This window comes from Delphinapterus leucas, chromosome 16 (assembly GCF_059928025.1).
Source record: "Delphinapterus leucas isolate spDelLeu-1000000601 "Yukka" chromosome 16, BTC_Dleu_Yukka2, whole genome shotgun sequence".
NCBI lineage: Eukaryota > Metazoa > Chordata > Mammalia > Artiodactyla > Monodontidae > Delphinapterus > Delphinapterus leucas.
This window is the reverse complement of record NC_143144.1, coordinates 43,201,927-43,229,149: the sequence shown is the minus strand read 5'-3', so window position 1 is coordinate 43,229,149 and position 27,223 is coordinate 43,201,927. Positions and strand designations below refer to the sequence as shown.

Below are 27,223 nucleotides of genomic sequence, written 5' to 3'. Positions count from 1 at the left end.
AGATTTGTGCAGTGTATGGAGAAGGTTCTGTCACTGATCAAACGTGCCAAAAGTGGTTTACAAAGTTTCATGATGGCGATTTCTCGCTGGGCGATGCTCCACGGTCGGGTAGACCAGTTGAAATTGATGGTGATTAATCAAATCGAGACATTAATTGAGAACAATCGACGTTATACCACGTGGTAGATAGCCGACATACTCAAAATATACAAATCAAGGGTTGAAAATCATTTGCGCCAGCTTGGTTATGTTAATCGCTTTGATGTTTGGATTCCACATAAATTAAGCAGAAAAAAAACCTTCTTTCCACATGCGATTCTCTACTTAAACATAACGAAAACGTTCTGCTTTTAAAACAAATTGTTACGGGTGATGAAACATGGATACTGTACAATAATGTGTAACTGAAGAGACTGTGGGGCAAGCAAAATGAAGCACCACCAACCACACCAAAGGCTGGTCTTTATCCAAAGAAGGTGATGTTGTGTATATGGTGGGATTGGAAGGGAGTCCTCTATTATGAGCTCCTTACGGAAAACCAAACGATTAATCACAAGAAGTACTGCTCCCAATTAGACCAACTGAAAGCAGCACTCGATGAAAAGCATCTGGAATTAGTCAACAGAAAACACATAATCTTCCATCAGGATAATGCAAAACCGCATGTTTCTTTGATGACCAGGCAAAAACTGTTACAGCTTGGCTGGGAAGTTCTGATTCATCCGCCGTATTCACCAGACATTGCATCTTTGGATTTCCATTTATTTCGTTCTTTACAAAATTCTCTTAATAGGAAAAATTTCAATTCCCTGGAAGGCTGTAAAAGGCACCTGGAACAGTTCTTTGCTCAAAAAGATAAAAAGTCTTGGGAAGATGGAATTATGAAGCCTGAAAAATGGCGGAAGGTTATTAGAAGAATATGGTGAATACAATGCTCAATAAAGTTCTTGGTGAAAATGAATAATGTGTCTTTTATTTTTCCTTAAAAACCAAAGGAACTTTTTGGCCATCCCAATATATCACCAGCAATGCAACTGACATCCTGTGATTTATGATATGATGCTTCAAGAAAACAACATAATTCATAAGTATTCTTACCAAAAATACATTCATCTGATTCTAAGCATGAGGAAATAATTAGACAAACTTAAAGAATATTCTAAAAAGCCATATGCCTATACTCTTCAAATATTTCATAGTTATGAAACATAAAGAAAAATTTAAAAACTGCTCCATATGACAGGCAACTAAAGGCTCATAACAACTAAATGTAATGTATATAGCCTTAGAAGGGGAAAAACTGTTATAAAGAATATTAGGGGAAAATTGCTATAAAGAATACTATAGGAATAATGGCAAAAGCCAAATGGAAATATTCTGGAATTGATAATTTTACCATGGTTATGTAAGAAAATATTCTTATTTTTAGAAGATACGCAATTATTTAGAGGAAAGGGGTCATGATGCCTCCAATTTTTTTTAAAATGGTTCTGCAAAATCATTACCATATGCAGAGAGTAATAAAGCAAATGTGGCAAAACATTAATAATAGGTAAATCTAGATGAATGGTAATATATTCATTCATTCATTCAGTTCATTGTACTATACTTGCAACTTTTCTAAGTTTGAAATGTTCCCACACACACACATTCTTTAAAAAGGAAGGATGATTTACAGTAGCATCAAATACCTAGGGAAAATCTAGTGTAAGACCTTTACACTGAAAACTATGTCTAAGAGAATTAAAGAAGGACTAAATAAATGGAGAGATAGACCATATTCAAATACTGGAAGACTCAGGATTATAAAGAAATCAAATCTCATCAAAGCAATCTATAGATTCAAAGCAGACACAAAATCTTATCAGGTTTCTTGGGGAAAATGACTAGTTGATTTAAAATCTATACAGAAATGCAAAGGGCCAGAAATCAAGATAATCTTGAAAAAGAAAGTGGGATGTTTATTCTACCATACATCAAGACTTATTATACAGCAGCTTAAATTAAGACAATGAGGTATTATTGCTAGGATAAACAAATCAGTGAAACAAAAGTCCAAAAGGAAATTCAAGAAATTGAAATAACTGGGGAATATGCACAATACAGTACAAATGAGCTGTAAAAAGACAATGAGGAAGCACTCTATGAACTGATAATACTGATTTCTAGGAGATATTGTTAAGTTTAAAAAGCAACGTCCAAAACAGTATATACAGCATATCATTTTTTGTGTCAGAAAGAAGGGAAAATGAGAAAACTTACAGAGATCTGCTTATTTCTGCAACAAGAAACTCAGAAACAATAAATCAGAAAACAATGAAATTGGTTAACTACAAGGGATGCTGAGAAATGGGATGGAGTGATAAGGAATAGAGTAACACTTCTGATATACCTTTTTGTAAAGTTCTGACTTTTGGAAGCATAGTAATTTTATAACCATTCAAAAATATTGATATATCACTGAAGGAAGGGAACTGAATTTAAACAGAAACAAATGAATCCAACTGTATTTCGAATGAATAATATTACCATTGAGAAGAGGGGGGTAAAAATAACCACACACACAAAAAAAATTCTAATCCAAATAACTTTTGAAGAGTTTCCAACCACATACCTTCAGTAAAAGGGAATCTCATCTTGCACTCTTTATTCTAGGTTTGTTTTCTAGAGTAGTATGGGTATAGAAATCCTGAAGATTATAGGATTAAGAAAAAAAATTAATATTGCTGGGAGCCAGTTTCTCACTGAGGCAAACAGGAAACAAATTTAGAATCAGGAAAAGGAAAAAAACTCTGTGGAGTTGGAATGAAACTGGAAGTATCAGTATGTACTTATGACTTCTAAAATATTTATACATACTTTTTAGTTACCTGTATTGAAAAGACCTGGAAGCAATGACACCCTAGTGGCAATGAGGAAACCTGCACCCAGATCTTGGTTTCTAAATACCATTTCCCACTAAAAATGAACGAGGGCTCCTTAGAGAAAATGGCTGGTTCCAGAGCTGGGAAGGGAAGGCACGAGATAAGGCAAAAATAACTTGTGACAGAAAAGAAGGAGGTGCTCCCAATTGGCCAAATCTAGGACAATTTGGACAACAAAATAAACAAGTTCTATAATGGGTTATGACACTTTATAAAATAAGAATCCACGACTCCAAAGTGATCATAAAAAAGAACACATGGGCGTCCCTGGTGGAGCAGTGGTTGAGAGTCCGCCTGCGGATGCAGGGGACACGGTTTCGTGCCCAGGTCCGGGAAGATCCCACATGCCGCAGAGCGGCTGGGCCCGTGAGCCATGGCCGCTGAGCCTGCGCGTCCGGAGCCTGTGCTCCGCAACGAGAGAGGCCACAACAGTGAGAAGCCTGCGTACCGCAAAAAAATAAAAAAAAGAACACATATGCATAGTAGTAATGGAGGGCTATCTCTTTTTTTTTCCTTTTCTTACAAAGTCAACTATACTTCAATAAATAAAATATTGACTATATTCCCTGTGTTGTACATTACATCCGTGTAACTTATTTTATACCTCATAGTTTGTACCTCTTAATCCCCTTCACCTATTTTGCTCCTCCCACTGCCCCTCCCCTCTAGTAACCATTAGTTTGTTCTCTGTATCTGTGAGTGGAAGGCTTTTTTTTTTTCTTCCTATCTGAGGGCTATTTCTTACAACAGAATGCTGACTGTTAAAATAGAGGGAGTGGTAGAATTGGAAAAATCACAATTTTTCAACTATCAGAGTAAAGGCTGCTTCAGGCAAGAATCATCAATAGATGTCTAATCTAGGGGTAAAATATGAGGACCCCAATATCTGCATGATCTTAAAGCATCTCTCCATAGACAGCTTATTATTGCAAGGTGGAAAATATTAACTATGTACTAGAGAAGCCAGACCACACTTGGACCAGATGATCAAGTTAATATCACTAATAATGGGCAGATAGACATTGTGGACTTTAGACGTGATACCCTAAGAAGGACAGACTTTTATAATGTTCCAGCCAGAAATGTATCACCTGAATCTCATCATAAGAACCCATCAGAAATCCAAATTAAACAATATTTTATAAAATAACTAGCCTGTAGTCTTCAAATTTGATAATATCATTAAAAAAAAAGAAAGGCTGAGAAACTTACAAATTAAAGAATTCCAAGAGACATGACAACTAAATGCAACAAATGGTCCTGGACTAGTTCCTATGCCGAAAAAAACAAATACGATAAAAGACATTATTGAAAGAGTTGACAAAAGCAGAATATGGACTACAGATTAAAGCATTGTATCATGGTTAAACTTTCCATATTTGATAAATGTGCTGTGGTTACAGAAATACACACTAAAGTACATTCTTAGGAGATACTCACTGAGGTATTACTCGTGTAAAGGGGCATGATATATACAACCTACTCTCAAATAGTTCAGAAAAAGACAAATTATGTATCAATATATAGAGAGAGCTAACTTCAAGGAACAAGTTAACTAACAATTTAATGGGGAAAAAGGCACGCAACTGACACATCATTAACCCCTAATTTTGAAAAAGAGAAAAGGAGTAGGTAAAGATCAAAGTAGTGGGAAATGTTCTTTGGGAAATAACATACATTCAATCTCATCCATTTTCAGAAATCCTTGTTTGAGTGGTTTTCTACAAGCACAATACACGGTGGGAAAAAAAGTGCTCTAAAGCAGAACCCTTGGTTTCCAGATTCTACACACAGTAGCTTTGTGACTTTAGGCTTGTCACTTAACCAGCCTTGGCTTCAATTACCTCGCCTAAAAATGTCAGTATTATCTTACCAGCCTAAACCGGAATCATCTTACCAGCACAAACCAAATTGTCAGGTCTAAGATCTGCATTACTCACATACGCCTCCATCTGATTCTCCAAGTAATCATGGCCTAAGAACCAGTGTAAGCTAGGTGAATTCCAGTTTCTAAACCGAACTTTTACATCACCAAGAGAATAAAAAGGCCCTGGATTGTGCTTTAAACGCCGTGACTCAAAAAATGTACTACACAGGCCATGACACAATCTTATAAAGATGACCAAGAATAACTGATTGTCTTATCTGTGTACCACCCTAATACAATAGCAGGGTGTATTTCCTACCGTGAATCCGAGTTTCAGCATTCCTGAAACCACGCCTCCCGGAGAAATCCAGGAGATATCAGAAAAACCTCTCAAGGGGGCGCGGAGAGAGATCCCGGATAAACCAGGACAAGCTTCCAAAACCAAAACCAAAACCCAAGCAAACAAACATTCTAAAACAAAAAACAAAAAACACTTGTTTCGTCCCCTCCAGCTATGCAGCTGCACCCAAAAGAGAAGCACTAGATTAGCATCATATGCATTTCATTCCTTTTCTTTTGCAATACTAGCTGCCCGCCTATAATAAACAGACCTTGTGCTCAGGGGAGAATTTACTTCCCCGTCCAGTAAAAACGAAGTTCCTTATTTTCACTAACAACGAAAGCCGTTTTCAATCAATACCCACCCTCCCTGGGGAGACCAGACACTCCTCTCCCCGCCACCTCCTGCTGCCCGTCTGACGCCCCACACCCCAGAAATCGTCCCACTTTTCGAGCCCCTGCTGCACGGGTCGCGAGGCTCTGGGGGAAAGCGGAAGAGACCGGGGGTGCGGCGTACACGCCCGGAGGGGCGTCCGGCACGGCCAGCGAGCCCCAGGCTACCTCGGCCGGCCCGGGGCTCGCGAAGGCGGAAGGGGTGCGGCGAGCTCCGCGCCACCCCCACTTACCCACTTTGTCCTTCCCGTACATGTGCCCGGCCACCTGATGCGAGAGGGGCACGCAGCCGTTGAGGAAGCGGAGCCTGCCGCCCGCCGGCTTCAGGGTGCCCTCGCGGGAGGTCTCGCCCGCCGGTGGGGTCCGCATTTCTGGGGGGCCGGGCGCCTCAAGCCGGAGAGGGGATGGCGGCTCCGTTGCCATAACGGAGAGCTGAAGCGGCAGCAGCAGCGAGAGCAGGGAAGAAAATAAGGCGGAGGGAGGGGACGCCGGAGAATCCGGGGGTCGCTCAGGCTCGGCCGCGAGGAGGCCCGGGGGTTCCTGCGGCTGGTGCCCTCTGTGGCCCAAGGAGGGGGCCCATGACGCCGCGAAGGCGCGGGCTCGCCCTGCCCAACTCTCGGCGGAGCGCGCCTCTCGGCTCCCGTTGCTCAGCCGCCGCAGCCGCCGACCCGGGCGCAGCCCAGGAGACTGACCCCAGCGGATGAGCGGCGTCGGCGGTGGCGCCCCGCGCTCCCTGGGGCCTTGACGGCGACGACGGCCCCACCTCCCGTGCCCCCGCCCCCTCCCGCCGTCCTCCAGTCCCCTTAGCTGCCGCGCGCGCGTCAGCGCCGCCGGCACCGCCGCCTCAGCCGCGAGCTTCCTACTGCGCGACCCGCGGCCGCCGCCGCTACTGAGCATGCCCAGAGGCCGCCAGACGGGACCCCCGCGGCAGGGCGCGCGCTCGGCGCTGCCGGGGCGAGCGGAAGGCGACCTGGATGAGGCGAGCAAGCTCGCGACTCTTCTCATTCCCACCCGGTTGGCCTTACGGTTCTGCCAGGGCTGGTGTGCCTTCATTCAGTGCGCGCTTCAGCGCTTCCCGGAGTTAAGCTCAAAGACATCAGGGGCTCCCAGTTGTGAGGGGCAGTCAGTCACGCGTTAGGAGAGTTGGGAGGCAGTAGCGGTGCCCAGGGAGGCTTGGAAGACCACCCTTTAACTGCAATCACCTCCCTCCTCCAACTCCCACCCTGCACAGATACAACAGGAGTAAAAACAGGCAGCTTCTTAGAAGACGCACCTCCAAAACATCCCTCAAGTAATCCTATCCTCCCTCCCCAAATTGCTGCCACTAAACAGCTAATTAAAAAAATTTGAAACCGACACTGATTTCAGACTGTAGAAGATAGGGAATAATCTTAATTTTTTTAAAGTGAGCACATTTTTTTTTAAGAAATGAGCCGTTTTTATCTCTCTCCCACTCGACCCTTAGCGCAAGTTCCAAGGTGATCAAGGAGAATTGGGTGGAAGGCTGAGAAAAGGGATGCACGCTGGGAGCGAGGGGGAGATTCTGGGATGGGACACCACAGTTGGTTCCTGTGTCCGGCATTTCAAGTGAAAACTGAACCTGGCCTTGCAGGTACCAGACTAAGCAAGAAAATTTTTGGTAAAACCTTAGATATCTGATTATGGCAAGTGTTATATCAGCACACACCCCCTGCCCCCATAAATCCGCACACCTGGGAGAGACGTAAAACCTGGTCCGGATTCCTTATTCCAAAGGCCCGTCCGCTGGGCTCCAGGACCGAGGCCCTCAGGATTGCGCAAACTCAGTTGCTACCTCTCTTGGTCTTTTCCTCCTCCCACCTCTTACGGCTGTCAAAATCCGGATTCAGGACTTCCTAAAGGCCCGGAACGCAGCTTCGCGCATGCTCAGCATCAGCCCGGCTGCTTAATACACACGTGCTTACGGCCTATCGCGGCGCCTGCGCGGTCGCAGCCTGCAGTTCGCCCTTAGGACAGACGTCTGTTGTACCTTGACTCCCGCTGTCCGCTCGAGCCGGTCTGTGCTCAGTGTCTTGTGTACATTCTTGCAAGCGACGGCGCCATGAGTATGACTTCCAGCGTACGAGGTGAAGTGGGGCATGGGAGCGGGTGAGGTTGGCGGCCTGCGCACCGGTTGCAGCTCCCTCGGCACCTCTTCGGGCTATTACGGCTGCCCTGCGTTCCCGCCAGTCTCGTAACCTTGAGATGGAGAAGGGCAAGCGCTCCGCGGACCTGCGGACACACGGGGCAAGGGGGCCAGGTCAGGGTATGATCCCGGGGCAAAAGTGGCGTGGGGGCCATGCAGGCATCTACCCAGGTCTGGGTAGTCCCCTAACTATACCGCTGCGCTGCTAGCTTTTCTTGTTCTTCCCTGAGACTCCTTTCTGTTGTGTCACAGGGCCTGGAAAAAAAAGGAAAGGTGAAAACAAAAAACAAAAACCCTCTTCCCCCTTCTCCACATTTAAATTACCGTGGAGTGAGAACGTAGATTTCCTGCAGCCCTCAAGCGATGCATGACTAATCACAGCTTAGTTTTGCACATTTTTTAAAGGGAAGGCACCCAATCCGAGGTCTTCAGTTTTCCCAGGGTTTTTTGTTGTTGTTGTTTTTTGTTTTTAATGCCTCTGGCATCTGGACCTCGGTGGCAGTAGTCCAGGAGAGAGGATTGAAAACTGAGCTCATTGAGCCTTCACCTTTCTCAGCCTTGCTTCCCTTGTGCTAGTACCTAGCGTTTGGAAATGTTACTTCACAGAAGGTCCGATTAAAATTAAGAGACTTTCTAGAGCTTCACTTTATAACAATTCTTGGTGGTAGTATAATTGTTAATATAATAGTTTGTACCGCTACGGGATACCTGTGATCTCTGCCCAGGTATAAAATACCACCCTCAAGGTTTGGTTACCTGTAACAGTAGTTAGGTAAAGGTAGATTGTCCAGAAATTAATTTAAAATAGTCTACTTAATTCATTTAGTAAATATTGAGCATCTGGAGTGCCAGGTTCTGTAAAAGGTCCCTACTAACTTGGCCCTAATTTTGTAATAGATTCTATAAATTGGAGAATTCCACTTGTTGCGAAAAGTTATCTGTCAGAGTGAGGGTGATAACCCATGACATTTTTAAGTTACTAATGCGGTATATAGGAGGTGATTATTTGCAAAACGTATTTCAAAGGATACTCATCTTTAGACTCCTTTAAATAGAGGCACCTTCGTACATTTAAAATAGGGAGTGATTTTTATTGTAAAAAAAAAAATTTTCTGAGGAATAAGACAATTGTGTAAAATAAGATATTCATGTGACTTGAGCCACTGATAATCTTATAGGAAGACAGTTTGCACTTGTGTGATATGGGACAAAAGATTCCAAAGTGTTTTTTTTTAATGTGAAGTCATTTTGTATAATTGGGCACTAAACTCTATTTAGGTAGCATACTATTGAAATGTGAAATAGGTGAACCCTAAGACTCTTAAGACTATAAGCTAATCTTTCTTGTAATCAAGACAAGTTTGTTATTTTTTTGACCTAATTATATGGGAATCCAAAGGTGACTTTCCCATTATTTTGCCATTTTCTAAGGGATAGGAAATTGCTTCGTCAATTGGGTTATTAGCTTAAACTTTAGGTACTCAACTTTGTTATGAGAACTACTTTTTTCCGGCTGTGTTGGGTCTTTGTTGCTGCATGCGGGCTTTCTTCTAGTCGCAGCGACCAGGGGCTATTCTTCACTGCCGTGCATGGGCTTCTCATTGCAGTGGCTTCTCTTGTTGCAGAGCACGGGCTCTAGGTGCGCGGGCTTCAGTAGTTGTAGCACGCGGGCTCAGTAGTTGTGGCTCATGGGCTCTAGATCGCAGGCTCGGTAGTTGTGGTACATGGTCTTAGTTGCTCCACAGCATGTGGGATCTTCCCAGACCAGGGCTCGAACCCGTGTCCCCTGCATTGTCAGGCGGATTCTTAACCACTGAGCCACGAGGGAAGCCAAAAAAGTAACTACTTTTTATTTCACCTAAAAGCATAAGGACTGTTGTGAGGACAATGGGCAGGGACCCCAAAGCCTTTGTAAATCACTTCTACCAGTGCTTTCTTCCTCAGATATAGTGATGTGGCAAGGTAGGGACGGAATATCTGTTTTGTAATGTTTAGATCTCAAATTGTTCTACTCTCAGTGTTTAAACCAAACCTGTTCATTCCTATAGATTGAAAATCAATTTAGATCTTTTGATTTGGGGGAAGATGACCATGACTTTTCTCAGTTAAGTAAGTGAATTATATGTTTTTTTTATAATTTGTGTGTATATTATATAATGGTATTTGGCAATGGTAAGCACTATATATGTTAAATAAAAAATAAAAGGGTGTGTATGTGCATGCAGAATTCTTGTTTATGTTCAGGAAAAAAATAATGGGTGGGTTAGAAATAAAATGAATGGAGATCAGGTCAGGACATGAATCTGGGAAAGGCATTGAGGATGAGTGATTGGAATGGTAATCCGAAGATCCCAGTCAGCGAGATGGCTTTTGATGCCCATTTGGTCGATATTACCAAACTTCTTTTTTCCCTATTGAGGTATAATTGACATACTTATACCAAACTTATTTTTATGTGATACCAAATATTTATTACAGTTTTAGAAACTGTAATAAACATTAAGAAACATTAAGTGCCTTTCACTGCTACAGAGTCCCCATTCTCTAATGACCCCTCCTCATACCCAATAGATGACCTCTAGGAAGTTTACTAAACTTCTTGCTCCTTAATACCTCCAAGACTCATTGACTCTGCTCTCATCCTTAATCCCTTCCCTTCTATTTGCAAGGAAGAGATTATCTGAGGCTGTTCTCTCTATATCATCCAGATGCCATTTTCTCCTGCTTCCTTAAGCTCTTGCCTCAGTAATGATACCAATTGCTCTTAATTCTTCTGTCCTCTCACTCACAGGGATTTTCTTCTCTTCAGCCCAAAGTCACTCATAATTCACCCTCATTTTAAAAAAAAAGCCAACTAAACCAAATATTTTTAAAGGCCTTCCTTCTTCCTGCTGTCCCCTCAAGTCACTTTTTTCTTCATATTTTGCTTTACCCTCCAGTTACAAAATAGGCATTAGTCTATCTGCCTGTGCTTTATTGTACTTCCCAAACCCTGAGCACTACAATGCTTGTAACCAAAACTAAATTTCATAAGTTCTTATTCTCTGACTGTTATATCGTTGTCTCTTTTGTTGAAACTAACTCATAATTTTCCAATCCATTTAACTTAAACATATAAAAATACTGTTTGGGTTCAATAAATTTATTGAGTCATTTAAAGTAACTATTCAAGGGTTTGTTTTTATCTGAGAAGGAATGTGCAGATCATACTGTGAATAAAGGAGTTAGCTCCTATGGGTTATGAACAAAAAATAATAGGGGCTGTAGATGAAACAAGATTGGCAGTGAGTTGATACTTGTTGGAGCTGGGTGAGGGTAAATGGGAGGTCATTACAGTATTTTCCGTGTACGTCTGAAGGGTTCCATAATGAAGTTTTATTTCTAATCTCAGGAAGTATTGAAATTCCACAGTTTGGTACAGTAGGTTAAGATGAGGCCAAAGAGAAGTCATTTGATGTAAGAGCAATGTGATAGTAGGATGGACAGAGGGGGTTGCAAATTCAGATTAGGAATCTATTATTTCTTTTTACTTAACTAACATTGAACACTGCCTGTGCACCAGGCCTTGAGAGAAAAACATTACCAGGCACAACCTACCAATCTGAGGGGGACCTAAGGGAGGCAAAGATTTAAACACAGCTCCCCTGCCCCCCTCCTGAGGTGGAAGGAACATTCTGATTCTATGGCAGTTGATACTGGGTAGGAGAGGACAGTTTGGGGCTACCAAAGGGGCTAAAGGAAAAGAAGCAGGGTGAGATTTCTGTCTTAGGTTAAAGCAAAATGATTTCCCACAGTAAAGAAATGAGTTATAAATATGGGTGTGGGAGTTGGGAACAAGTTGATGTTTTCTCTATCTCTGAATAATCCTAAGAGAGAAAACCAAAGATTATACAAAGATTGCCAGGGGAAGAGTAAGAAAGGGAGGGATTATTTAGAAATGTATTTTTTGTATTTTCTTTATATTGATGTATTCATGGTATTTGTACAGATAGAGAGCATTGTTAAGCAAGGCAGGGGTTTGATCTAACTATAGGAACACTATACCTTGAGAGAGGTGTACAGAAAAGGGAAGTAAGGATAAAGTAGAAGAGGCAAAAATAAGGCTTAGGATATTTCTGGACACCAGCTTTGAAAGAATGTTTGAAAGGTGCCAATTGAAATATCTTTAGAAATTGGGTCTTGATATAGACCCTTGTTCAACCTGAGATGGTGTCTCTTCTTAATAGGCATGTACACTATCAAGAACTAAATGTTACTTGGGTTTTATTGTTTGTTTACTGTCTTGGGTTTTCAATTCTTTTTCTATTGTAATTGTTGACTTTTGAATCCATCATCATTCTTGTCTATCTCCATATAGTTTCCTTTTCTTTCTTTTCCCTAGAGTTGCCAGTGGTATCCATAGCTTTTTGCCAGAAAAGACTGATTCAGGCTACAGTAATGAAATGATAAAACAGCAACATTTTTCTTACTCTGGGAACTTTTACATTTGTCTCTAATGAGGTTAGAGAATTAGAATTTGGGAATGGGGGAGGGATGGAAATTGTTTTCTTAAGACCTTATCTGGCTCTGTGAGTCTAAAAAACTCATTGAAGCAAATGCAAAGCCATTTCCTAGCACACATATGGTGCTATGACATTTATAAAGGTTCATCAGTGACCCTCCTTAGCGGGTAGGGTCACAGAGTGCATGTTTTGATTCCCCACAGGGCAGCCACTCTTGGGTAATATCTAGAGGTAGTTCCCTCTGTGTCAGTTATTCTGTCATTTCTTCCACCATCAAAAAAATCCAAGGGAAGTAAAGGTTTTTAAAAAGTCACCATATGGATTCAGTTGGTAGTAATGAGAAAGGAGAATAGAAGGATGTTTTGATGGCTGAGAAAGATTCTTCTGGCCTATCATAAGCTTCAGGTAGAAATTCCTATAGGATTCTTTTTTTATATCATGAGACCAATTAATCCTAACCAATTGTAGTTGTTCTTTGGATCTCAGGCCTTTATGTAATATGTAGGCATCATTAAAACAAATCTGGTAGAGATTACTTCAAACTTCACCTCAAAAGTAAGGTGTAGGGCTTCCCTGGTGGCGCGGTGGTTGAGAGTCTGCCTGACGATGCAGGGGATACGGGTTCGTGCCCCGGTCCGGGAAGATCCCACATGCCACGGAGTGGTTGGGCCCGTGAGCCATGGCCGCTGAGCCTGCGCGTCCGGAACCTGTGCTCCGCAACGGGAGAGGCCACAACAGTGAGAGGCCCGCGCACTGCAAAAAAAAAAAAAAAAAACTAAGGTGTAACTAAGATCAACAGCATTTAGGGAATTGTATTATTTCAGTCTTTTGGGATATTTCCCTCTTTTAAGTTTATACTAAGGATTTAACATTCAGCAAACATAATTGAATATATATATGCAAAGCAGTATTTCAGCCCATTTTGTGATAGGTACATAACTATTCAGAGTGGCTTTCCATTAGCTAAGAAGTAGATTGCTATAATTCCTGACATTTTCTCAAGGGACTTCCATGGTAAAAAATGCATCAGAAAGGAAGATCATGAATCAAGCTAGAAATCAGTAAAGTTTCAGCCCTGCTTGGAGTTGCCACAGAATGATACCATGAAGCAGCACTAAAATTCAAGGCAGGGAATTCCCTGGTGGTCCAGTGGTTAGGACTCCAGCTCCAGGACTGGAGCTTTCACTGCCGTGGGCTCCTGTTCAATCCCTAGTTGGGGAAATAAGATCCTACAAGCTGTGCAGCACAGCCAAAAAAAAAAAAAAAGAAAGAAAAGAAAGTATCCTTTACCAATGAGAAAAAATGATGACATTCATAGTAAAACAAATTTTAAAAAATAATAAATAAAAAGTTAAAAATTCAGGGCAAATCTACACAAGGTGTGTAGTTTAAAGTATCTTTCAATGAAGCCAAAGGTTTGAAGCTATCAAATGACTTATTAACTTTTCTCAGTCATACAGTATCTGGGAAGGGCATAAAGTTAATGTTTATTTTATATAGCAGGGAGGAATAGAACTGTTGTGTGGGCAGGAAAACAAACTAAATTTTTTCATAGAGAAAAATAACTGTGGTTGAAAATAGAATCCAAGGAACATGCTAATTAGGAACACTTGATGAAAACTAAATTATTAAATAAGCTGGAAGAGAAGACGGAGATAAAAGGAACTAAGTGTGAGAGTGGTTGTTCCTTTCCATTAGAGTTTTGTAAGAATGAACTCCAATTTTATGTAAGGAACTATTAGGTTCAATGATTAATCACATTAGTACAATAAGAAATTTGACTAAGTAGTGCAAGTAAGCCGTACAGTTAATTATTCATTATATGTTTTTATTTGGTCTTGGAATGTGTTTTTTGTACTTGTCTCTCTAGGGCTTTATTTGATAGTCTGGGAACTTATTTCAAACACTGTGAAGATCTGACTTAGGAAATGCTGGGACGCAGTCCAGTGTGTTTATCCTGACCCCTGTTCAACTTCTTCCTGCAGCCCACTCCATGCTGGGAATAGACAACTCTCCTCTGAGGCTGAGGCTAACCAGACTATGCAGAACTCTCTCCTCTCCAGAATTCTCTGGAACTGGGGTAGTTGTTAAGTGCTTGGATTTCTAAGGGATCCTTGAAAAGCTACGTGAACAGAATAAATAGATGGCCTATTAGTCAAGCAAATAATTGCGCAGAAAAATGTCATTAAATTTAAAATGAAGTTTGTAGGGAATTCAGATCATCCACTGGTGGATAATGGAAATTTAGAATTTATTAAAGGAGAATCTAACTAATTATATTATGTTTTCTATAAAATTAGTACCTTCTGAGTTTTATTTTAATGAGACACTTTGAAATTAAAAAACAAAAACAAAAACAAAGCTTTTGAATGACTTGAAGCCCAGAATGCTGGTGGATATATTCCTCTGAATGTTTAATATTAAGGGTTGGTTTTGTTTTATTTGTCCTTTCTTTTTCTTTGGATACCAGTTCTGTTTGTGGTTATGCATTTTTAAATGACTAAAGGACCTACTATTTAAATGAACTCTGGGACTTCCCTGGTGGTCCAGTGGTTAAGACCCCACTCTTCCACTGCAGGGGCCACAGGTTCAATCCCTCGTCAGGGAACTAAGATCCTGCATGCTTCAGGTGTGGCCAAAAAGAAAAAAAAAAAGAACTCTGATGAGTCATTTTGTTAACATAATCACCTCCTGATTTTTAGAGGGATGAGGAGGGTCTTGTTTGTAATCTGAATTTTTATGGTCTTATTAGTAATCTGAACTTTTATATGTATCTTTTTTATAAAGCAATAGGTATCTGCAGGCTCACAGGTTATTTTAAATCTATTTATGAACACTTTAAAAAGATTACTAAACTTTGTTTCTTCTCCAATTATAAAATAATTTTTAAGTTTCCCTCTTCTATCTTAACTTAGCTAACAATACTGAATAGAAAATACACAATTGCCTCAGTAAGGGCTGGGGAAGGTTTTAACAAGGGACTACTTCACCAGTGTGTTCTGATCATTTTTTTAATGTTAAACAGCTTTGACTGTCAGGATGCTTAGTACTCAAAAACTGGATTTCCTGAACGTTCGTGTTAGATTATTAGTATAGATTTTGGTTTTGATAATCATTCCTGTTTTCCTTCCCTGCTCTAGTTGAATGGATTGCAGCGGTTACCATTGCTGCTGGGACAGCTGCAGTTGGTTATCTAGCTTACAAAAGATTTTATGTCAAAGATCATCGCAACAAATCTATGGTAAACCCTCACATCCAGAAAGACAACCCCAAGGTAGTACATGCTTTTGACATGGAGGATTTGGGAGATAAAGCTGTGTACTGCCGTTGTTGGAGGTCCAAGAAGGTAAGAGAAACAAGTCCTTTATGCCAGTGCCGTCTTTAATGCAACATTTCGTTTAAACTATTCTGTCACACTGGTACCATCAAATATCAAGATATCCCTTCTCCTTTGCTTCCTTTTTTTTATGGATTCTGTTTTTCTCTGTTTTCTGTGTACTCTTCAGGAATATATTTACTAAAATGTATAACCACCATGCAGTGAAATTGCATCATACCCTCGTCGAGTTAGGCAAATATAACCACATTCTTGGCCAAAGAAGAGACAAAAATCCCTTTATTTACGCTTAGAATTTCCTCCCCAAGTGGGTGTTAGCATTCAGTATCCCAGGAAAAGGAGTATGCAGCCTAAATACAAAGAGAAACAGAAGAGGTCATTTTTTTTCCCTTGAGATTTCAAGCTCCTAGATTCTAGCACAAGTTTTAGAAATATCAAGAGAAACTTTTGGAAAATTACCCCTGAAAATTTCTTACCTGGTACATATGTATTGACCCTGTATCCTAAGCTTTTTTTAAGCTGCAGCTCCTATATTTAAATATCCAACACAGGATGTTTTTGTATCTTTATTTTCTTTTGTGAGAATTGCATTTTATCAAGTTCCGTCTGGAATTATCTCTGTGATACCTGCAGCTTTTAGATAGCGATGACAGCTGGTGATCTGAAGATGGTAAAATGCTCTCCTAAGGTCATCTTGAAAAGCTTCATATATTGAATAACTCCAGAATTTCTGGTATATTTAGAGAAATATGGTGAAATACTGTGTATACTGCCACTATTAACATTTAAATAAAATGGATTTTACTAAAGATGACACTATAAGGCCTAAGAAAATAGACAATAAAAATGACGTATCTATTTCTGAAAGCATGTTATGTCAGGGACCTCTTCCCACAGTGGAAAGCCATTATCACAAATCACATATCACAGATGAGGAAGAAGTCACATACCAGGTAACGGAAAGCATATTACTCTAACCCCCTTCTCCGGATACAATTGATACTGTATAATCCAGTGGTGATAGAGTGCTTAGCTTATGTCATTGTGTCTGAAAACTGCTTGATGAACATATGGAATATGAACCAAAAACTAATAGTCACATTACAGAAATTGTTCCTTAAGAAGAGCACTGTTCATTTGGAGTGTGGGATTGTTTATAAGTACTAGTGGAGTTGCTAGAAAATAATCCTCAATAATATTCTGTAGACTAGATCTGGTTTGTTTTTTAAAAATTAACACCTATAATAGGTTTCATTCTCTTGTTGCTCACCAAAATATAAAAAGTAATACCTTTAGGGGCTTCCCTGGTGGCGCAGTGGTTGAGAGTCCGCCTGCCGATGCAGGGGACAGAGGTTCGTGCCCCGGTCCGGGAGGATCCCACATGCCGCGGAGCAGCTGGGTCCGTGAGCCATGGCCGCTGAGCCTGCGCGTCCAGAGCCTGTGCTCCGCAGCGGGAGAGGCCACAACAGTGAGAGAGGCCCGCGTACCGAAAAAAAAAAAAAACAGTAATACCTTTAGAAATTAAGGCATTTCTAAGTCCAGAGTTGTAATAGTTCTTTAGTCAGTGATCTTAAGTAGTTCATTTAATTTCTATTACTTATATACATGCTTGAGAACAGTTAAATAGTAAAACAGCAGGTATCATAGATGTGTGTAGTAGATGCAATACGAATGCTTTAAATAAACGGAAGAGCTTGTTGCACTGTGGGCTAGAATTTTCTGGGAAGGCATAGTGATATATACATGGGAGTTAAATTGCCCCTGGAAAGATTGGTGGCATTGGAATACACTAGCAAGTATTGGGGACTCTTTCTCAGAATCTGTGGGAAAGGACTCATGAGTGAAAGTGGGATCGATGAGGAATCTAGTCTGGTCCTTGCACCTCCCTCCCCGCAGGAATAAGTCCAAATTGAGGAGAGTCTTGAGTACCAGCGTGAGGAATTTGTGCCTCCCAACATGGGGGAGCTTCTTGTCAGGGATTTCAGACATAAAGTTATACTTACACCGGAGTGCTGGCCGTGGGAATGGAGAAGCATGAACAGATACATGAACCATTTTGAGGCAAGGATCAGCCAAATGCAATGACTGATTTGTGTGAAAGATTGTGGGAGGAAGACTAAAGCTCATGGAAGTATCTTGCTTAAGATAGGATCGTAGGGTTAGAAGAGGTGGTGCCATCAACGGAAATAAGGAACTCGGGGTGAATGGCTCATTTTCCAGGACACCAATGAGGAGTTCAATTTCAAAGAGTGACATTGAGGTGACATTTGAATGGAAATGTACAGCAGACAGTCTGAAATGTGGGACTAAAGCTGAGACATCAGGGTTGGAGATAGCGATCAGCAAAACTGATGAGTCGAGGGTAGGAATGCAGCAGATCCTTGGTACAGATAAAAATCAAGGGCTAAGTATGAAATCTTGGAGAATTTTCTGCATTTTGTAAAGAGAAGAGCCAAAAAAGGAGATGAAATGGGTCCCAGAGTTAGAAGAAAACTTAAGAATATCGTGGCTTCACGGTGGAAAAGGGAAAAGTTTCAAAGAAGGTTTGATTGTGAACATCGGCTTGTGCAAAAGACCAGGAGGTGAATAGACTATTATACTAAGACTGTGGGGTTAAACTATTAGGCAACTGACCTTTTGGTGTCATTTTCACAGAATAATTAGAATAGAAGCTGTGTCCAAATGGATTACAGTATGAATTACTACTAAAGAAATACCAGAAGTCTAAATATATGGCAAAATTTTGGTAAATATGACAGTGAATGGAAAGAAAAAAATATGATGACTGCTTGAGTGAACGCTGAAGCTTAGCTTTGAAGCCAAGTAAAGGGCGTTTGCTTTGGTTGGGTGTTTCCAGAGGGTAAAGGGTCAATAAAGCGAATGTGGACTTTTATGGACTAAGATCTCAAGTATTTCAGGAAGAATCACAAATGGACACAGGCCAAGCTAGTGGTTTAAAAGTTTATTAGACTTTATAAGTCAACAGAACGTTCCAGGATTATTCTTTCATCATACTATTTAGAGTTTCCCTTAGGTAGACTTTAAGGAAAGGAATGCGAGACCAGTCATTTTATTTTCAATTTTCTCAATGTCTTCTTTCTTTTTAAGCTTATCTTTTCATACCATTATTAATCCTCTTTGCATCTTTGATTTGTCAGTTCTGAATTTTCCCTGAATCTTGGGCACTTTTTATTCCCACATGAGGCGATTCAAAGTTCACTTTGAATAGCATTCAAATTAGTGGATGTTCTTATTCTCCAGGCATCTTTGGAATCTCCCCACATTCCTGAGGTTCCTAAGGTTGTCACGCAGGTGCCAAGTCACACACTTACATGCCTGTCCACAGAAGACTTGATACCTTTGATTAGATGGCTATGGCTATATGGAGTTTATGTTCAGTAGTTTTTTCCTCATACACCAGTTGTGTTTCTAATACAACAAAATTTAAACTCCTATCTAAAAAAAAAAAGTTATATATTATATAAACTAATTCAGTTTTAATTCATTTTTTTTAATTGAAGTATTGTTGATTTACAATACTGTGTAAGTTTCAGGTGTACAGCATAGTGATTCAGTTTTGGAGGGCTTTTTTTGCCGATTATATTCCAATATAGGTTATTAAGAGCTATTGGATATAATACTCTGTGCTATACAGTAAATCCTGTTGTTTATCTATTTTATGTGTAGTCGTTTGTATCTGATGATCCCATACTCTTCATTTTGTCCCTCCCCCCTCTAATTCATTCTTAAGGTACAGTCACGAGTAACCTGTTGTGTGTTTCTAACATTTTGAGCAGTTTTCTCAGACCTAATGAATCAGATCTCTTAGTCAAGTGCAGAAATTACATGTTTTTAACACACTTCGTTCCTCCTCTCTTCCCCCCGATTGGTGTGCCCTCTGCTGTTTCAGAAACTGGACTGTTTCATAGTATTTCACACAAGGGTTGTCCCTAAGTGAAGTGAGAAGGAAAGGAACCAATACAAAGGAAATGATTAAAGCAACCACAGGGAAAGATACTATTTGAGACAGTGGTGTGTTGAGAGGGGTGGAAGGAAAGGAGAGTACGAGCACAGATTTCGGACTCAGCCTTAGAAAAAAGAGAGATAGTCTTACTTTCGAAACAAGGTGAGGGAACATTGATGTCAGAGGGAAGAGTGTGCAACATGGTCTTACTAGATTCCCACCCCCCACTCACCTCAGGTAGATTATGGCGTTTGCTGAGTTGTATGGTGGTCATTGGGGAGGCAGGAGAGATTTGAACAAGGACAGCAGGAGAAGGCAGACTAAGGATAATCAAGAAAGAGAGGAAAGGTGAGCCAGTTCATGCCAGGAGCTCAACTGAAATTGAAATGAAATGTAACTGTGTAGAATAATTTTCTTTCCTTTACAACTTCCGGATTTGAGTTGGGTTTTTTTATTAGTGGTGGGTTTGTTTTTGGTGGGTGTGTGTGGGAGTGTGGGTGTGTGTGTATGAGTTATGGAAAGTCTCCACCCTATTAATGGTTAGAAATGGGACTTCCCTGGCTGTCCAGTGGTTAAGACTTCACGCTTCCAATGCAGGGGGTGTGGGTTCGATCCCTGGTTTGGGAACTAAGATCCCATAAGCGGCACAGTGGGGCCAAAAAAAAAAGAGTGGCACTGACTCCAATTCTTCATAGAAACAATATTCTGATCGTTGGTTACATTGCTTGCCCAATCCACATAAAGACAGTCTTGTAGGGCTTCCTTGGTGGCGCAGTGGTTAAGAATCCACCTGCCAATGCAGGGGACACGGGTTCGAGCCCTGGGCCGGGAAGATCCCACATGCCGCGGAGCCACTGAGCCCGTGCGCCACAACTACTGAGTCTGCACTCCAGAGCCCGTGAGCCACAACTACTGAGCCTATGTGCCACAACTACTGAAGCCCGTGTGCCTAGAGCCCGTGCTCCACAACAAGAGAAGCCACTGCAATGAGAAGCCCGCGCACCACAATGAAGAGCAGCACGGGCTCGCCGTGACTAGAGAAAGCCCACGCGCAACAGCGAAGACCCAACGCAGCCAAAAAAATAAAATTTAAATTAAAAAAAAAAAGACAGTCTTGTAAAATCTTAATTTTTTTTACATATTTTCCTACTATATCTACTATCATAGGTCTTACTAAAGTAAGTATATAAGAATGGTGTAAAATGTCATATTCTCTTGTTTAGTCTCAAAGATCTCATTGCTTTTATTTTCTTTCTCAACCAAAGCAAGCTTGTTTCTCAGAGCAGTTTATATTAATGAGCCAAATGGCCCCAGGCAACTTCCTTGGAAAATATAATCCAAACTCTAATTAAAAATACAAAGTTTGGCAAAGGAAGCTTCAAAATTTTTTTTTTAATTTTTGCAAGTAAAAGAGGTAAGTCAAGGATGAACAGTTATTTATTTCCATCTTGAATCACCCTAAAAACAGAAACATCGTAACTTGAGATGTGGGACCATTAAAAAGAAACAAGTTTTGTGTTTTTTATGAAGACCCTGACAAGGTTGCTAGCTTTCCAAGTAGAGAGCAAGGATCTCTAGTGTTTTTTACCCCTAAACATTTATTTCCACCTCTTCTCCACACCCTCTCTTCTCTAGTTTTAAAGGTATTTGGGATTCGTAGTTTTCTAATTGGATTAACAAATATGATAGTATATTTTCTGGACATACAGGAAATTCAACCAATTTAATTCACAAACTTTTCTCCAGGATTTGTTAATAAACAAAGGTTAACATCTTAGAACAAATGTTAGAATCATCTGGAGCTAAACTTTTTTCTCATCAATTTTCTGATTCTTTTATTTTTAAGTATTGATACATGAGCTGAATTAAATATACCCTTTGTGTTTTTTGTAATTTCAGCTCTTTACTTGACATTTTTAACACATTTAAAATTTTTGATGAGTTAATAAAATTCACATTTTCATTATATTGATATTTAATACAAAAACTGCTATACTTCCTAGATTACGTTTGAAAGTATATATCCACCACATGTTTTTTTTCTCCTGTATAGAAAGGTCAAAAATGAAACAAGGCACTTTCTGGAAAAACACAAATATTGTTATGTAATTTACCATTTGAATTTTAATGCCAAGTAATTACCATTCATTCATTTATACTGTATATCAGAATCATGAATTAATTTTAATAAATACATTCTACTAACACATACAATGTATTCTTAAGAAATTGCTAATCCTATCTTGAAATAACTCATTTTGGCTCTTGGTTGAAAAAAATGTTTAGTCTTTTCATTAACTTAAAATGAGACATATCTAATGGATAAATATGAAAATGCCTAATCTTCACATGAAGTTTGGGAGATTATTCTGACTATTGTTAAGTGATATAGGAAGTACTATTAAAAGATATCTGTGCCTCTGAGCAGAATCATTTTGAATACGGAGTTTACATTTTAAAGGCATACAAAGCTTTATGTACTTTAAAGAAGCATGAAAGTTTATTAACAAATAGCCAGGATCTCCTTATTCACTACTTTTTTTTTTTAACTTTTATTGGAGTATAGTTGATTTACAATGTTGTGTTAGTTTCAGGTGTATAGCAAGTGAATCAGTTACACATATACATATACCCACTCTTTTTTAGATTCTTTTCCCATATAGGTCATTACAGAGTACTGAGTAGAGTTCCCTGTGCTATACTCGTAGGTCCTTACTAGTTATCTATTTTATATACAGTAGTGTGTATATGTCAATCCCAATATCCCAATGTATCCCTCCCCCCACTCACTACTTTTTAAAGAAATATTTTTTAGATTGTTTTTTTCTTTTAATCCTTTTTTAAAATTTATATATTTTATTTATTTGTTTTTGGCTGCATTGGGTCTTAGTTGCTGCGCGTGGGCTCTCTCTAGTTGCGGCGAGCGGGAGCCACTCTTCATTGTGGTGCGGTGGCTTCTCTAGTTGCGGAGCACGGGTTCTAGGCGCACAGGCTTCAGTAGTTGTGGCACGTGGGCTCAGTAGCTGTGGCTCGCGGGCTCTAGAGCACAGGCTCAGTAGTTGTGGTGCACAGGCTTAGCTGCACCGCGGCATGTGGGATCTTCCCAGACCAGGGCTTAAACCCGTGTCCCCTGCAATGGCAGGCGGATTCTTAACCACTGCGCCCCCAGGGAAGCTCTAAAGAAGTATTTATTTTTTACTTGTTTACTTTCAAGACCATGATGAAACATGTGAATTTCCATTTTTAGGCAGAACCAGATTATTACAAAATTATATCCTCATTTTAGATGTATGGCTTTCTTATCTTTTGTATATTTCTCTATAGATTTCTCTCCTGTTCTTTATATATGGAGAAAAATAATTGAGAAAATATATTAGTTTTCTAGTATTTTCAATGTGAGACTAAAATAAAAATAAAAGGGACTTCCCTGGTGGTCCAGTGGTTAAGCCTTCCAATGCAGGGGGTGCGGGTTCGATCCCTGGCCAGCAAGCTAAGATCCCACATGCCTTGCGGCCAAAAAACCAAAAAAAACCCCCAAAACAGAAGCAATATAATAAAAAATTCAATGAAGACTTTAAAAATGGTGCACATAAAAAAATCTTGAAAAAATAAAAGTTAAATATGCTATTTTAGTAAATTATTTGAGACTTTTTACTTTATGAATATTTCAATTTTCAGAAATGTATTTTATAACCTGTGGGCATAAAACCATACAGTGACGTGTTTTGTGTGTGCTATTTATAAAAATGGAGTTTTTTTACAATGTAAACTTTTATTCTCACTGTAAAATCATCTGTGTTTGTTTATTAAACATATGTCACTTTGAAATGCTGTTCTTTGCTGTGGGATACATTTCAGTTTGATATTTTATGGGCTGTTTCCTCATCCATGCCAAGAAAACACTGAAAGCTTGGGGTCATGTTTTTGTTGCACGGACTTGTTTTTAATATGAATATACTGTACCATATTTTATTGACAGAAATAATGTAACTTTTATATACACTGAATTTATATTGGCACCCCAAGATAGAATTTATACTTGGAAATATAAGATGTGATGATACCTTGAGTTTTTCTGTAGTTTTTAACTAATTTACCACCTCCCAGAATTATATGCAGATCGTAAAATTAAAATTGAATTTCTTTAACATCAACTCTATATTATTTTAATCTTAGAATAGACAAGTCTCATCAAAGTTTAATATTATATACCATCATTGTCTAGTTTCAGGTATTGAAAATTATACTTCCTTAATGGAGTAATGGGTGATTTTACTCTTCAGGCCAGGACTCCTGTTACTTTACTCTTCTAAATAGGCTCAGTTAGTGCAACAGTGTACCTTATACTAAACAGTGAAGCTAGATTCTAAAGTGCAGGTACATTCCAGATATCAAAAATAAAACAAAGATGCTCGCTATCATCATTTGACATGAAATAAAAAATGAAAGGTATAATATAGAAGGAAAAACAAAATAATATACTGATAATTGTAAAATCCTGAGGAGACACCTAAACATTGTTGCATTCTTATTTTTATCATTTAACAGTAGGAAGGACATACTTGCAAAAAACAGTGATATATACACAGACACACACATATATTTATATATATAATATATATCAAGAGTAGTCAGGTATGAAAACATATACCTAATTATAATAACCATAAAACATATAAGGCAGAAATGATCTTATTAGAAAATGTATGAGACCTGAGGATGAAAAACACAAGAGGAATAAAATAGGACGTGGCCAAAAAATTCTCAAGTTTATCTGGAGGAATAAATAGGTAAAGTTTAATAAAGTTAGGTAAAGAATAAATAGGAAAGTTTTAACAAAGAAGAGTAATGTGAAGGAAAACCAGCCCTACCAAATATTGAAGCCAATTTTAAACACAGTCATTATCCCATTATGAATATGATAATATGAAGGATGAATATGATAATGTAGAACCTATAAATAAGCATTTTTATATGTAGAATTAATTTTGATAAATTTATGAATAAAGGTATAACAATTTGGGAAGCAATCACCTCTAATAATATTGAAGCAACAGGATCTTAGAACAGAATTTTGCAAATTGCGCTCTGTAGAACGCCATGATAATGGGTATCAAAGTGAAAGTGTCCATAGTCCAATCAGCTTGGGAAATTTGGGGTTAAAATAGTGTTTTTTATAGCAGAACCTCTTTAAAATAATAATATGTTGTGACTTAACTGTATATGTTTTTTTAAACACAGAATGAAGTTAAATCAGAATATTTTGCAGGACTTCTTAATTTGCAGAGCTCACTCTGGGAAACACTGTGTTAAATATTTAGTTTTTGTCCCTTTTCCTTCAACTGGACACCAAAATGTCTGTGTTTTCTAAAATGTGAAATCTTGGAAAGGAATGGAAATTTATCACATCTCCAGGAGAAAGAAGTCTCCATGAAGGATGATAAAAAGAGAAATACTTATTTGTATGAAAGAAGAGAAATTAAGGATATGAACAAATAAGCAAAATAAAAAGCGTTGGGTAAAAAATTGCTGCAAAGATGATCAGCAAAAGGATAATGAACAGATTGATTTTAAACAAATGAACTTAGGCTCTTACCAATAGATAGGCCGTGGATGTAGTTCACTAGAAAGGAAATATAACTAGTACATAAACATGGAAAAGGTTTTCCACATCCACAATCAAACGTCACAAATGGAAATTCAATTAATGATCTGTGTATTATCCACAAGTCAATTTCTTCCTCCTCCTTAGTGTGTACACTTTACATATGTTCATTAAGAAAACCTGTAAAAGGTAGCCAAGAAAAATCTATTGAGTTATCATGTCATATGTGAATTAAGCATCACCCCCACTCTGCCAAACGTAATACTGATTTTGCAATTAGACATTTCACATTCTTTCTCTTCCTAGTTCCCACTCTGTGATGGCTCTCACACAAAACACAATGAAGAAACTGGAGACAACGTGGGACCTCTGATCATTAAGAAAAAAGACACTTAAATGGACACTTTTGATGCTGCAGACCAACTTGTCATGATGTTTCCTGATCATTTAATTAGAATGAGTACCACTGTGTCTAATTCACCTCCCCTGGGTTCTAGATGTGGTATATTGCAAACTACAGCTTTCATATTCACGGCATTTGCCTTACTTGTTGAACCATCGTGGTGCACATTTGTTGAAACAAAAAAAAAAGGAAAAAGGAAAATCCAGTCTCATGGACTGTGGGTTACTTTGGTCTTGTAAGGATCCGTTTCTTTACATTTAAATATGACATTACAATATAGTTGTATGGCGAAGTTAACGTATTAAATTATTCTCAAAATCATGTCTGTGCAGATTGTACTTGTAAATTTCAAAGAAAAATTATCACCATTTAATATTACTTAGTTAACCTAGAAAGTAAATTGGGTGTGATTAAACTACGTTAATCTCTTAATAACAATCTAGGAAAAATCTTTTATGACCTTGGTTTTCTTCTTGAACGTGGTAATGACACTGAGAAAATACAGCTTCTGTGTTTTCAATCAAAATGAACTTTGAATGTTAATTCTGCTTAATTATAAGTGGGCCAGGTCAATAATAAAGGGACAGTAACTTCTTTGTATTCATCTTCATGGATATTTAATTGATGCATTAAAGAAACCAGTAGTGGAAATTTAGATCAAAATGATATGAGGTTTAAAGTTGTCATGAAGGATGTCTTAAAATGTAACAATGTTCCAGAATTCTAGCCAAGGAGTGGCAAACACTTGAATTGGGGACACTGAAGGAATTGGAACACATAATATCAAGTCTCCTGTATGCAGAGCCACAAATCCTTGACAGAAATAGTAGTCATGAGGGTAGATCAGAGGCATGGGAAGGTTTTTATTTCCTCATTCTTGATAATCAGGCACATGATTAATTCTAGTAAAGAAACTGGGGGAGAAAAATAAGAATTACATCCTCTTTTAAACTGTATAATCTTAAAAGCAAAAATTTGAAGACAAGTGTTTATGTCATATTCTTCAAAGAAACTTTCTTCAGACCAGAAACATTGCATTTCATTGCTGATTCAGAAAAAATATGAAAACTGAAAATAATTAGGAGCAATAAAAGTTAAGACAGGAGTAGTTAATATTTTTTTTTTAATTTTTTTTTTTTTTTTTTGCGGTACGCGGGTCCCTCACTGCTGTGGCCTCTCCTGCCGCAGAGCACAGGCTCCGGACGCGCAGGCCCGGTGGCCATGGCCCACGGTCCCAGCCGCTCCGCGGCATGTGGGATTCCCCCGGACCGGGGCATGAACCCGTGTCCCCCGCATCGTCAGGCGGACCCTCAACCACTGCGCCACCAGGGAAGCCCAGGAGTAGTTAATATATTTTTTAAGAGAAATTAGGTTTTTGGATTTCATGGGTTAGAAGGAAAAATATGTACGTAATGTAGCAGACATAATTTGATATTGACAAAGGTAACAGGTAAACATTCTCATCATTTCTTTGCAGACACTTGAATTCTCAGTAGTAGTCCATCATGTTTCTACTTGGTAGGATCCAGAATTACTTTGGAAGTAACAGGAATCAGTGCAACTAAAACATCAGCGTTCCTATATTAAGTATGATCATTGATTTTTTTTAATGTATGGTTTTGTGTATTATAGTAAAGTTGATCCCAAAATTGTGTGTACCAGTTTTTAAGTAGTCCACATGACTTAGTTGAACTTGTCTTTAAGGCACATCCTAAGCACAAAATC

General features: G+C 39.2%; 2 protein-coding genes across 7 annotated transcripts in view; one reads left to right on the top strand and one right to left on the bottom strand.

Annotated features, from left to right (window-relative positions):
• Nucleotides 1-6,288, bottom strand: part of IPMK (inositol polyphosphate multikinase) — a 41,940-nt gene extending 35,652 nt beyond the window's left edge. The window contains exon 1 of one of the 5 annotated variants that reach the window (XM_022569460.3): nt 5,757-6,288. In XM_022569460.3, coding sequence (XP_022425168.1) covers nt 5,757-5,946 — 190 coding nt within the window. In that variant the 5' untranslated portion in view covers nt 5,947-6,288. Of the gene's footprint in view, nt 1-2,614; nt 5,719-5,756 lie in introns of those variants that run through there. The other 4 variants (XM_022569458.3, XM_022569459.3, XM_089897846.1 and 1 more) reach the window with 4 other exon arrangements.
• A 999-nt stretch (nt 6,289-7,287) lies between these two features.
• CISD1 (CDGSH iron sulfur domain 1) lies at nt 7,288-25,819 on the top strand. Of its 2 annotated transcripts, none has more exons than XM_022569461.3 (3): nt 7,288-7,628; nt 15,330-15,535; nt 25,402-25,819. In XM_022569461.3, exons 1-3 carry the CDS (start codon nt 7,604-7,606, stop codon nt 25,489-25,491), a joined length of 321 nt encoding a protein of 106 aa, XP_022425169.1. In that variant the 5' UTR covers nt 7,288-7,603; the 3' UTR covers nt 25,492-25,819. The 2 variants fall into 2 exon arrangements, with proteins under 2 accessions (XP_022425169.1, XP_089753983.1); XM_089897857.1 differs by lacking the exon at nt 7,288-7,628 and adding an exon at nt 14,110-14,269.
• Nucleotides 25,820-27,223: the final 1,404 nt, after the last annotated feature.

Coding starts and splice junctions, on each gene's coding strand:
- CISD1 (XM_089897857.1), top strand. CDS start 14,230: ATGCAGAACTCTCTCCTCTCCAGAATTCTCTGGAACTGGG. Junction 14,270..15,329: donor CAGAATTCTCTGGAACTGGG/GTAGTTGTTAAG, acceptor TCCCTGCTCTAG/TTGAATGGATTGCAGCGGTT. Junction 15,536..25,401: donor GTTGTTGGAGGTCCAAGAAG/GTAAGAGAAACA, acceptor TTCTCTTCCTAG/TTCCCACTCTGTGATGGCTC.